At 40.5% G+C, this 13,392-nt stretch overlaps 1 protein-coding gene across 6 annotated transcripts in view; it reads left to right on the top strand.

The window, feature by feature from the left end:
- Positions 1–13,392, top strand: part of Mrtfb (myocardin related transcription factor B) — a 165,245-nt gene that overhangs the window by 116,033 nt on the left and 35,820 nt on the right. For all 6 annotated transcript variants that reach the window (XM_055597741.1, XM_055597742.1, XM_055597740.1 and 3 more), the window contains 2 exons: positions 10,466–10,531; positions 12,181–12,236. In XM_055597741.1, coding sequence (XP_055453716.1) covers positions 10,466–10,531; positions 12,181–12,236 — 122 coding nt within the window. The remainder of the gene's footprint in view (positions 1–10,465; positions 10,532–12,180; positions 12,237–13,392) is intronic.

The raw sequence follows: 13,392 nt of genomic DNA, 5'->3' as shown, positions 1-13,392 counted from the left end.
TCTGTTTGTCACTAGTTTACATATAATGGATAAGTACTTAATTTCTGTAAAAAAATAAATATTGGAGCCCACTTCATGGTGCTGCTGGGAAAAGAGGCAGGTGATGACAGGCAAGTTCTCAGCAGGGCCTGCTGCTCAAGAAGTTGTTAAGAGGCAGCCCAGCACTGGGATCCCTCCTGTTCTTTTTAGCTTGGATTAAAACCAGACTAGTTTCCAAGCTGCTAAAGCAGGAGAACACAGAGGCAGGCACTTTCCTAGCATGTGCCATTTCTGAATGATGAACTTTCCTGTTAATTTATATAAATTCATTTAGTATCTAGGGATCTATGAACATGGTAAGTTCTAGCATTTTTGTTCACTGGCTCAAATTGTACTTTTTCTTATTTATGTTAATGGAAAGAGTACAGCTAGTCACTAGTCCATCTAGTAATCTAAACACCAGTCAGCAGTCTTTCCTTGTGCATGCCATGAGATCATGATGCCAGGAATGTAACAAACTTTTGTGTAAAGTACAGGGGGTGACCCTTCAGGCCACATACTACTTAATGTGTCATCTGGATGGTCATGAGGAGTCACAGTGCTGTTAAGATAGCACAAATCACAACATTATTCATTGTCTTTATGCGTTGATATGCATCGCACACATACGAACATGGGTAGATGCATGAGTCCACGCATATGTAAGTGTATGCATTTACATGTTTACATAATATGAGACAGAGGGCTCTCTGCCAGCTCTGTGGTATCTTTCTTATAAGGATGGTAATCCTACTAAGTGAAGGCCTCGCCACATTCCTGACCCCACCACATGAGAAAAGCCCAGGTAGGGATCCTGGGTCAGTTCCAGGAGCTGCTTCCACTGGCTTTTCTGGAGGAGTGAATAGAAACAGTATTCCTGCTTTCTAGTTGGTTGTTGTTCAGAGTACCCACCTTTGATGCTAAAAATTTCAGAACTGCACACTTAGGCATTGCAGAAGGATTAAGAAGTGAGTGAAGGTTTAACTAGAGACCTCCACTGTGCTTCTAACATAGCACAGGGATTTGAATTTTCATTACCCACAAAGCGAGAAAAATAAGCATTCTGTTCCCTTGGAACCGTATAGATTGAATATCAATCACATTGCCTATCATACCAAAACAAGCAGACATTCCTTCCCTCCAACTTCTGCAAAAAGTGATGAAGAATCTGTGTGAAGGTATGCTCAGTTTAAAGAAACATGCCCCATTTTTAGCAGTCGATTTCCATGGCAACAGAAGCAACAGCCAAACCGAGAGTTCTCGAAGCTCCTGTAAATTTCCAGGGCTGAGTAGTGAAAACATTGTTTTCCTGCCCTGGTACTGGAAAGGGGTGCGGGGAAGCAGCGTTTCAGCCTGGCTTCAGTTGAGCCCTTTAAGTGCTGTTAGAAGGTGCTGCTGGGCAGCAGGCCTTCCCAGGCTTGTGAGGAAGCAGCAGAGGGTGCTCACTGCAGGGCTGCATGGGAGGCCTAATGTTGGATGCCACACACAGGCAACTTTCTTTGGAAGCTAATCCACACAGCATTTTAGTTACTCTGCTGCTGTTGCTCCTATTTTAATCAGAAAAGAGCCAAAACATTCTGGTGCTGATGCTGTTTGTTTCTGGTCATGGCTGAGCCCTGCATCTGTGGGCACCCTGTGCAATTGCCTTTGTTCCAGACAGCAAGTTGAGATGGAGATGCTTTCAGTCAGTACAAACAGCACAGTGTCCAGGGGATGCCGCCACAAGGTTTTATTTTGTTTTTTGTTTTGTTTTATTTTGTTTTGTTTTCATCTCTTTGCCTAACATTTTTAAAATTACTTAAAGAACCTTATTTTGTTATGAGTAAATTAGACACCAAAAATACGTGTGACATTTGCAGGCTCCTTTAGCATCTGAGGATTTGTAGGTTCACAATGGATTTCACATTCAGTGTGAGTAGGAATAAAAGCAAACTGGATCCCCCATGCTTCTGTAGGCGTCATGCCTTTGCTCATAGCCTGTCCTTTTTCGTCCCCTTTATCCTTCACAACAACATGATTATATTTTGTTTCTAGTTCTATCACCAGTATCCATTCAAAAATAAGTACAAGGGCTGACAGGATGGCTCCCTGAGTAAGGGACCCTCATGGTAGGGGGGAATTGATTTCTGCTCGTGTGACGATCTATCATGAAGAGGCAGCACTGGTGAGGTAGCACCATGGCGAGCCCATGCCAACGTGTACACTCCTGAGGAATTATTTGGTATAGAGGAGGATTATTGAGGAGAAGGGAGAGGGCCCAGGAAAGAGGGAGAGAGACAGAGAGACTGGAACAGATTGGGGGGGTGGAGGGCTGAGGGCGAGTATATCCTTATATCCTCGCACACACCTGGTGCACCTGGCTGCAGTGCCTGCGGGTGATGATGTAAGCATTTACTAGGACCCTGATGGCAGGCCAGCTGAATCGCCTGTACACTAAGTCAGTCCTCTGGCCTTCACACTTATGCCTCCCCCCCCCCACATACACAGTCAATTAATAAAAGAAAAAAAACTATTAATTTTTGGGGAAAAGAACTCCCATATTCACACAGTAAGGTGAAACTGTTTGACCCAGGATAATCACTGACCCATACAAATGTGGCATAGTATTCTTAGGAAACTGAAGCTAGTTACTTATTCTAACTAATCCATGTGAAGTGAGGAAAAATGCTGTTTTTAAGTAAACATTGTAGAAGATGCTAGAAACACAAAGAAAAGGTGTAATTCTGGAGAAATAAACAGAAGTCAGTATGGCAGGAAATATAAATATAAAATTTTAGTCACAAATCAGTGGTTACAGATTAGTGGTTCATGGAATTGTGTTGGTGGGAAAGGGACAAGCCAGAAGGGGGTACGAAACTGAAGATGTGAATCCTGAGAAGTTACTTTTTTAGTGTATCCTATGTAGTTCTTTATTGTAAATAAATAAATAGTGGAAATGAAATAAATAAATAAATTTCACTTTTAAGGTGAAATTCACCTAATGTTAAATTAATGGTTTTAAAGAAAGCAATTCAATAGTGTTTTGCACATTCACCATGTTATACAATGATTACCACAATGTGGGCTCAAGGAAATTTCATCACCTCATAATCTCATAACCAAGAGCATCATCACACCATCAGCAGTTGCTCCCATGTCCCCTCTCCATGGTGCCTAGCAGCCAGTAGTCTGCACACACTTGCCAGATTCACTTATTCTGGATGTTTCTTATAACTGAAATGATATGGCACACTCCATGTCTGACTTCTTTCACATAAATGTTTTCCACATTTAGAAATTTTTGAGAGCTGTTTTTTGTGTCTGTATTTTAGGGGAGAGGGGAAAGGAAGGAGGGAGGGAAATAAAATGAAAGAGAGAGCGCAGGTACTGAGAGTCCAGAAGAGAGGCAGATCCTCAGGAGCTGGAGTTACAGGTGACTGAACTGCACCACACAACGTGGATACGGAACTAACCTGGGGCCTCTGGGAGAGCAGCAAGTACTTTTAACTGCTGAGCTCTCTCTCCAGCCCCTAACCTACATTTGGTCTGTATCAATACATATTCTTTTCTGTGGCAGAATAGTACTTCATTTTCAGTATTTCCAGACGCCTGTGAGTAACACTTAAGCTGTCACGGGTATAGTTGCTGCGAACATGTGTGCACACATTTGTGTTTGCATATCTGAGCTCTTTGCATTTTGCTTAATAGAATTGCAAGGATGTGCTGTTCTTAACAAAGATGCCATATACAGAGATTTTGAAAGATAAATGTTCAGATTTGTGTCCTGTGGTCTTTTTTGCTAATAGAAATGGCGTAGTTCAGAGCCAGTGAATGACTTCTAACCACAGCTGCTGTCTTATTATCTGGAGTAATACATGACATTGTTTCCCTTTCAAGTTTTCCAATTGTGCTATGAGTAAGTACTTCATGCTTCCTTTACTAACCTCCCAGCTAACCTTCCCTTCATCCTCACTTTCAACTGGGCCTTTCTTCCTAGTTCTCTGAGAAAATATAAGCCATCGCTCTAGAACTCCCTGGCTGTCTCAAAACAAAACTATGAGCCTCCTGCAGACCGGCCTTCCTATAATAAAGTATCCTCACAAAGGCTGTCCTTGGGTGTCAGCCCCACCCACAGCATGTAGGACACATTCCTGCTCCTTCCTGCTTCCCCTCCTCCAGCCTATCTTCCACATCACAACTCCTGTGTATGTGAAGCAGCAGAAGCACCTGACATTCTCACTTCACCATTCCTCTCTTCTTTCTGAGTTGGACCCACAAGTGCACTTTTAATGTTGGATTTCTTGACAGCTGAGCCCTGAACTCCTTTGCCTTCTGTTTATGTCTCTGCCTCAGCAAAATCCTGTGGCTTCAGATACAACAGACACACAAAGCCAATTGCCATCTGACATTTCTGCTTCCATATCAAATAGGAGCTTCCTAAGATCCAGCCTGAGCAACTCACATCTAAAACTGGTCTACCAAATACTCAGGCCTAAAACCCAGGCCTGAAATCATCTCAAAACAACTCTTAAGGCATTAAAGAAAATTAGGCCTGTCAGAGTTCCTGCCCTGGACATTGGAATGATTCCCCAGGATTCCCTGAGCTTCTTCACCACATCACAGCCCAGCCTTGCTGTCCTAGGATGCCTGTTCTCTGTAGCCCTTACGTCTCATCACTCAATGAATATTTATATTATTTGGCATGAGGTCACCAGTGTGGTCAGATAGATTAAGGCAATTTTTGTTTCTAAATTTATTTTAAAATATGCTTATATACATGGAACAGGTAGAAACAGTATCTCATGCTTCCTTACATTATGTTTTGGTACCACTTTTGGGTGGCAAATGATTCTGTCAGGATGTTAAATCCACTATGAGAAATTTTTTTTTCTTTTTTCTTTTTTTTTTCACTATGAGAAATTTAATCTACAACTGTATCATCAAATATGCTCCCAAACTGAATAAAGCTCTTGCTATATAAGTACTAAGTTTTTAAGAAGAAAAGAAACTAGATTTCATTTTTTAAAAGCCAACTCACAACCTACATGATGAATATAGCCCTTCCCTGTGTGTTTCCTTTGCATAGTTTATATGTACTATTAATAGGATGTTCACAAGACATTTTCTGAAGCCATGGAGTTCTCATTGAGGTGACAGATGATAGAAGTCTGAGTAGAACGGAATGGCTTCCACATTGCTTCTTACTACCTGTGCATGTTCACTTTTATTTCAGCAAATAATAGGAAACTTTTATGTAAAAATGTGATTCTTACATCAAGGTACCAGCATCATAGGCGGGGGTCTTTCTCTGGAGCCTGGGCTCAAAAGGAAACCTCTGAAGTAACTTCTTCCCCTATGACTAAAAAAATAATCTTCCCAGCGAAGAAATCTGGAAAGATGCTCGGGGTTAACATTCCATACTGTGCATCAGAGGACCTGAATCCAGTTCGCAGCACCCAGAGTGGTCGGCTCACAGTGGCCTGTAACTAGCTCCAGAGAACCAACACTTCTGGCCTCCACAGGCACCTGCACACATGTATACCTACCCACACTAAGATTTGAAATAAAAAATAAATGTGGAAATCTGTGAGGGATTTTTTTTTTCTAGCTTTACAATTTCATGATTGAAGTATAGTGGAAGTAAAAATATTAACGGTCATCACCATTTTAAACATTTGTTTTGAAGGAAAGTAGAATAATTCATCACTTTGACTTTTCAAAATAAATTTTTTATGAGGTGATTTGCTTGTAACAAATCCCATTTGACCACTGAACTACTTGATAGACAAAGATTAGACACAGGCCAACTTGACCCTCCATGCCCAACCCTAGAAGATAATGTTTTTGTGGGCCATTTTGTTTTATAGAATCAGGCCCCTCACTTCATCCTGCTCAAACAATATGGGATACTTTTTTGCCAGAGTCCCAACCACTTTGCTCTCCTAATTACTCCAACATCTGTTTGGAAAAAAAGCTGAAGCCAAGATCTGTTCACTGTCCTGCAGTTTCTTCCATCAGTGTATCATCAATTCCAGGGTGTTCACTTCATTTCCGTCTCTGCCTTTGCCCCAGCTTAACCAGCCTTTACTAGACTGCTCAGGTTTGGGTTGGTTTTTAGGGCTGGTTTTTGGGTTGGTTTTCACTTCTCATGAAATAAAACTTACCCTTGTCCTATAGTCAAATAACAATATTGGCTTCTCTCTCTAACTTGTAGGCAGCTGCTCATCACTCTTCCCCTGCTCCACCTGCCCTTTTCTCACCCAGCACTGAATTCTAACTAGTCAGAGTCTCCAAGCCTTTGGCTAAGTCCCATCCTGTTTCCCAGAAAGTGTCATTTGTGCCTTGTTTTTCTAATATACAGTCCTCAGGTGTCCCTTACATAGTCCCGAAGCCAAAGCTGTGCTTTGTTTTGACTTGCTCAGGTCATGCTAACTGTTCATTGTTATTAAGACAGTTTTTTTTTAACTTTTATTAATTACACTGTTAAGACACCTTTAAAGGGAACATTTCAATCCTGATCATTTTAATTTGAAAGGCTGAAATTTTATATAAGTATTGTATAAGTTATTACATGTTAAGATCTTTTATGTTAGATATTAATTTTAAGTAACTAAAAGAAGACACTTTTAATACCAAAGCATTTGTCATGTTTTCAAGACACAAGGTTAATCATTAGATGATTTCATAGTAGCAATTAAAATAAGATGTTTCATTTTATTAAAATAGAGCAAAAGTTCAAAACACTTGTATTGACACAATTTGGTTTTCGTGTTTTTTAACAAAAAGATTTAAATTAAAATGTCAAAATCTTCCTCCTTGTAGAAATGAATAGGAAAGACCATGAACGCCAGCCCTGAGAGATATGAGACATACCATCTTAGAGTCAACAAGTACATTGTTAACCTTGATGAAGGGAATAGGAAGTCTTCTGTGGTCTAACTTGTAACTTCAAAATATGATGGTATATACACAGACTACTTTTATTACTTAGCAGTCATGCTGGGTGCAGAACCCATCAAGGCACCCTCCTGTCTAGAAATTTAAATGTAAGAAATGGGAGGTAAATTTTATGCACAAAACCCCACCAAAATATCATTATTACAAACATTGGAAAGAAGTAAGTGATCAACAGTGGCTGTTGAGAGCTGGGTGGCACCCCAGCAGATATAAGCTGCAGCTGCTAAACGTAGTACTATTGCTGTGTAGAGCATGACAAGACAACAGTGTGCAAAGCAAAGAACCAAGGCTGTGCCAGTGTGGTGACAGTGATTTGTGTATGGTTTTTGTTTGTATGAGAAATGTGTACCTGCTCTCTGCCTCTAGTTCTTGCACACAGCTCCTAAAATGGTTTCCTAGGTGATAGGAGTTCGGGAGCGGGGCTGAGCAAGCATCTTCTGTAAACATCTTCTTTTGATCCTAGCCCTCAGTTTCTGCACAGGCTGCTCAGTGTTGCCAGTGATGAGAACAATTGGGATCTGCTACATGATAGGTAGCTGAGGGCCCTAGATGGCTTCTGGGTACCTTTAATTCTAGGAAGGCATAGATAAAGTCAGAGAAAGGATGGAAGCCCTGGAACATACCCAGGGAAGAACAGTGCAAGCAATGGCAAGATTCTTTGGGCCAGATGTTGGAAATATGTTTGTTTCACTCTCAGAGCTTGGGATTGGGTTCTGGAAGTAATGTTTCTGAACAAAAACAAACAGGAAAAAAAAAAAAACTCTTTCTAGAAGTCTCCATCATGGTCTTTGCTCCCCACCCCCAATGCATCTCTTCCATTGGTCTGTTTCTGAGTTGTGCCCTTCATACTAAAGCAGCAATATAAGTAAAGTGCCTTCCTGCTTTTTGTGGAACAATCAGGCAAGTTCTCAAGTATGAGGAGGATGTTATAGTATGAATAGCCCAGGTTAGTGTCTAGTATTTGAAATTAGGGGGAGGCTTACCTTCATCTGAGTATATAGGATCAGATTTGAGTGGAATTGTTGGACACACAGTTACTGTCCTCAGATTGACAGACTGGGATATAAGGAAAGCACGTGCATTTGCAGTCAGGATTGTTGGCATGAGAAACCCAGGAGTAGCATTCATCCATTCTATGAGCTAACCTCACAGTAGGTGCATTGCACATGTCAACATGAGTGAGTTTCAGTCTTGAATGACTCAGGATTTTACTTCTGTACTTGTGGACCCCTAAAACAGCCAGTGTCCAATCAGAAGAGCCTCTGAGATGCACAAGCTATTGTCATGGTATTGGCTTGCAGATGGAGTAGCTGCTGGTGTCCTCATCATTCACCGATGTCATTATTGCAGAAAATACACTGTGTTCAAATCATGTCTCATAGCTACATACCATATTGTGGGGATTGATTTGGGGTCTTTTGTTTGTTTGTTTCTCTGTTCGTTTGGGTTGTTTGTTGTTTTGATGGTCTTTTGGTTTGGGTTGGGTTTTGTTTTTGTTTGTTTGTTTTTCTTTTGGGCTTTAAAAGACTGGATTTCTCTGTAGCCTTGGCTGTCCTGGGACTCACTCTGTTGACCAGGCTGGCCTCGAGCTCACAGATCTGCCTGCCTCTGCCTCCCTGCCTCCCTGGGGTTTGTTCTTTTAAGGGAGCTGTTGATGTTTCTGTGACCTTTATTTGAGAATCCCTGTGAGGAAGGGAAAGACACTGCTGCTGGAGCCTCGCCCCAACATAGACCCTAATTCGAGTGGCACCCTGCCCCTGTGTCCACTCATTTCTTTCCTTGGGGTTCTCCTTGCTGTGACCACCCAGCATTAGCCTCTGCATTCCTCAGCAATCCCTAGTGTCAGAAGGATGCATGCTTGCTGTTTAAGCTGCTTTAACTTGGCTTCCACTCTCTGTAACAGTTTTATATCAACCATTTTGATTCTAAATGCAGTATCAGTGAAACTCTGTGGTCCAAAAACAAAACCCTAAGTCACATTTCTATGTTCAGTGTTCCTATCTAGTGTTGATAAGAAGGTGTTCGTAAGAACTGTTGGACAAATAAAATAGTTCAGGCCTCAGTGCAGCATAAGGCAGAACTCAGCTTTGCAGTCTTTGCAGGGCCTACAACTGTCAGGACTCTGGTCCCTGAGGCACACAGGGGTCTCCTGAAAATGGGAGACACCACATTGCTACATTCCAAGCCTTGTGTTCAGCCACTATCTCCATGCTGTAAAATTGTCTTCTCTCCCTGCCATTAAGACACTTGCATAGGTAATTTTGTTTAGAGTGTTGCTGACTTATGCAGACCCTTAGTCATATTAGCCATAATTTTAAAATAAAATCAAAGCATCTTAAATTAACTAGGAAAAAGTTTTCAGTTGTATTTGATGTGTGTGATTTTTTTTAAGTTTATTTATTATGTGTACAATGTTCTGTCTGCTTGTACACGTGCATGCCAGAAGAGGGCACCAGATCTCATTATAGATGGTTGTGAGCCACCATGTGGTTGCTGGGAATTGAACTTATGACCTGGAAGAGTAGCTAGTGCTCTTAATGTCTGAGCTATCTCTCAGCCCATGATATGTTATTTTTAAGATAGGCTGGTTTTCTAAATTGAATGTTTATAGATGCTGTAAAAAAGAATCTCCTTGAAAAATCAGTGGGTGGGGTAGATTAATTTTATTTGACAAGCCAGATTCCACACTTCCTAAATTAGTATGTTCACAATTACCAATGTTCACAATTTGCTATGTATTAAACAGTGATACCAGTTGATTATAGCTTTCTTAGACCTCATAGGATGAGATTCGGTGTGTGTTAATGCAAAGACTGTTACATTTTTAACTTGAAGTTTCTCCCTGGCCTAATTTGTATGTACTCAGGTATCACCAAAGCTGTTTCTTTTAAATTATTTCCTGATAGAGAAGTCCTTTCAAACAAGCCTGTCTTTTCTCAAAGTAAATTGTTACTATTAACATAGAAAAATGTCAAGGAGTCTCCTATTGTTGCTGTGGATGAGATTTCCTTTGAACAAGTCATAATGTATAAACTATCTTTGTTTGCTTGAGTACTCTGTGACGTTTTTAAATAGGAAATGCCTAGCATTCTTCATAAATTAGGATATTAACTAAACAAAAGAATTGCTGAGTAAATTCAGAATTTACCAACAAGCAGATTACAGTGTATATATAATATATATAATTATATATTTTCATATACATACATAATTTTTTTAACAACTTAGTGGCAAGTAATGTCTTCTCAACTCCCTCCTTAAGATATGGTCTCATCCTGTAGTTCAAAATGTCCTAGAACTCACATGCAACCTGGTTGGCCCAAGGCCTGCTGACCCTCCTACCTCAACCCTTGGGATTACAGATATGGACACTACACTGATCTTCACTGCTGATTTCCTTCCTATTGGATTTTGACGTAGATGTTTAATAAAGGCTAACAGTGTCTCTGCTGGAACTGTGGGCACTAGGCTGTACAGTTGCTAATAAACTCAAACTCTTTCCTTTCTTCAGTGCTCCAGCTGAGGCTGCAACAAAGGAGGACAAGAGAACAACTAGTGGACCAGGGCATCATGCCACGTAAGACCAAGTCACTTCTCTGTAGCGTGCTGGGGCAGAACGGGTGGGCTCTTCAGGAAAGCCAGGTGTCAGCAATGCCCACTCAGCAGAACCCCTAGAATACATTTTAAAACAGATGCAGCATTAAAAATGGGCTTGAATTTTATACTAATGAAGAATGCCTTTAAAATACTATGAAGTTCTTACTGTGAACTTTAATGTTTGTTTGAGCTTTAAAATGGTTGGATTAATAACTGCTGGCACATCTGCGATTAAAGCTCTATGAGTAATGTGATACAATTAAGTTAGGACCTGTTTTACTTAAACTTAATTCAATTCCTTGGCACTAGGCTATGGTCTACACGTATCTCAGGTTTGAAATTGACAGAATGCTTTTTACAGTTAACGCAATATTTCTGGTCTAAATATAGTTGTTTCCTTCAAGAGATTCATAACAGATGATTTTAGAATATTTATCTAAACTGTTTCCTTTACCTTTAACCATCAGCTTTGGAAGTTCTAGAAGGGAAAATGGGAAAACCATAGAATTACATTTCTGGATTATTTATTATTATTTACCTGTGTATTGTTTAAAAGTTAACTTTTCTAAGAGTTAATTTTTCTACTTTAAAACACTAGAAATTATAAAACAAACTTGTTTCCCAGTTCTCTAACTCATTGCTAGCCCAGGACTCATTTATCAGTTAATAAAGATAAAGAATTTTTACTCCACAGATTCCCTCTCCCCTTTAGTGAAACTTCTATAGACTACTTACTGTCAGTCATCTAAATATCTTAAATCCAGATGTGGTAGCCCAAAGCCACTTTGGTAATCTGCCAGATTCTCCATTGCCAGCCCTCCCCCAGCCAGTTAGCCAGGCAGTAGCAGATAACGGTGCTGAAGGTACTGCTGTTAAATGAGCCCTGGTTGCTATGGATAGCTGGTCCTGTGTGCCATCTACTGACCTAAGTCCATAGTTCTTACCTGCCTGTTGTTACAAGGCAATGGTAAATATATACAAGTCAAGAGTTTCCAAAGATGACAGACTGAAATGTAAACATTCTAAAATAGAATACTGATAACTAATTAAAGGATCATCTTTTATGTCTTGCACTGTGGTGTGGTACAAAGAACAAATTTAGAATACTAGATTTAAATCCCACTTTAACCAACATTTAGCTCTGTGATCTCAGGGACTCACACATCTGAACATCTGTACCGGAGTTCATTTCTACTCTGCAAGTTGGCTTATTAGGGAGACTAACAACATTTCTACTGCGCTACACCACAGTGCCAAGCCACTTGTGGTTTCTGAATAAATGGTACCTCAGATCTGTGAGACATGAGAGTGTGTGTCCAAGGCCACGTAGGCTTTGTCTAGCAGCTGTTTGGCACTAAAAACAAAGACCTATGAAAGTCCTTGGACCATGGAGTGGTCTGATATGGCATTTACACAGCCGTTTATATAGCAGCTCTTTTGAAATGTCTACTTGTTTTATTTGTGAAGTACATAATTGGGTAACCCTGAAGGTTTCAAATGAAGAGGTCTCATAAAGAAACTGGTAAATAAATGCCAGCACAGATGTGCACTGATAGGATTAGCAGAGTGGTAGGCTAAGATGAGAGCTCCTGTTTATGCTGTGGAAACTATGTGTTTTCTTCCTCACAGCTCTAAAGAGTCCAGCAGCATTCCATGAGCAGATAAAAAGCCTGGAGCGAGCCAGAGTAAGTAATTTCACTTTAAAAATCTTCTCTGCTATATCTTAATCACCAGTCCTCTTAAATGTCTCAGTGCAGAGCATACATGGTATCTCCAAGATATGCGGTGTAGATAGCATGTGTTCTGGCATGCTTGGTTTTTACAGGCTTACAGAAATTACATGACAATTCAGTTTTGTTCTTTTGAAATCAGTAACTCCTCCAGAAGAGATGGCTCAGTTAATCAAGTATTTAACACGGGCTGAGTTTAATCCCCAATACCCATGTAAAACAAGTCTCGGCCTGTAGTGCACTGAGGAGGCTGAGGTGAGATGGTCTCTGGTGCTTGCTAGCTCTAGTTTCAGAAAGAAACCCTATCGAAAAAGAAAGAAAGAAAAGGAAGGGAGGGAAGGATAGAGAAAAGGAAGGAAGGAGAAGGAAAGAAAGAGAAGGAAGGAGAAAGAGAGGGAGAGAAAGATTGAAAAAAAATCACCTGACAGCTGTCTTCTATCTGCACATGCTCACACATATATACATGTACATGTATTCACACACACCATAAATAAAACACAAAACAAAACAGTAACTAGTTCATTTGTTTTCAGGGCTGTTCTGACTAGCTTTTATCAACTTGACTCAGACTAGAATCATCTGAAAAGAGAGATCGGTTGAGAAAATGCCCCCACCAACTTGCAAGCCTATAGGGCATTTTCTTAACTGATGACTGATAAAGGAGAGCCCAGTTCATGGTGGGTGGGGCCATTCCTGAGCTGGCAGTCCTGGGTTTTATGAGAAAGCAGTCAGGACAAGACCAGAGTCTTTGTCACACAGACTGGGCAAGAGCCTCTGCTGTGTGTTAGCCCTGGAGAGGGACAAGGAAGTCAGATGCTTATGAAGGTGCTTGTCCAATTTCCCTGTGGGTTCTGTGTCACTGTTCTTTTGCCTAAGGATTGAAAACACAGCTAAATAAAGAACACAGTACACTCAACTGTGTTCTTAAAAGTGGTTCCCCCTTGTGGCCACACACCACATAGATGCTCAGTGCCATTATGCACAATTATTCTTTCTGTTTTGCCTGTTTAGAACAGGTAATTAAGCAGTATGAAAATAAGAATATTATAAAAATTCCTTAAGACTGTCCCCAGAATACAGTAACGAGCTCCTAGACCTATTGTTTGAGAAC

Source organism: Psammomys obesus, unplaced genomic scaffold (genome assembly GCF_907164565.1).
Source record: "Psammomys obesus unplaced genomic scaffold, mPsaObe1.curated_primary_1811, whole genome shotgun sequence".
Lineage (NCBI taxonomy): Eukaryota > Metazoa > Chordata > Mammalia > Rodentia > Muridae > Psammomys > Psammomys obesus.
Note: the sequence above shows the minus strand (reverse complement) of the source record. Positions and strands in the feature narration are given on the sequence as shown.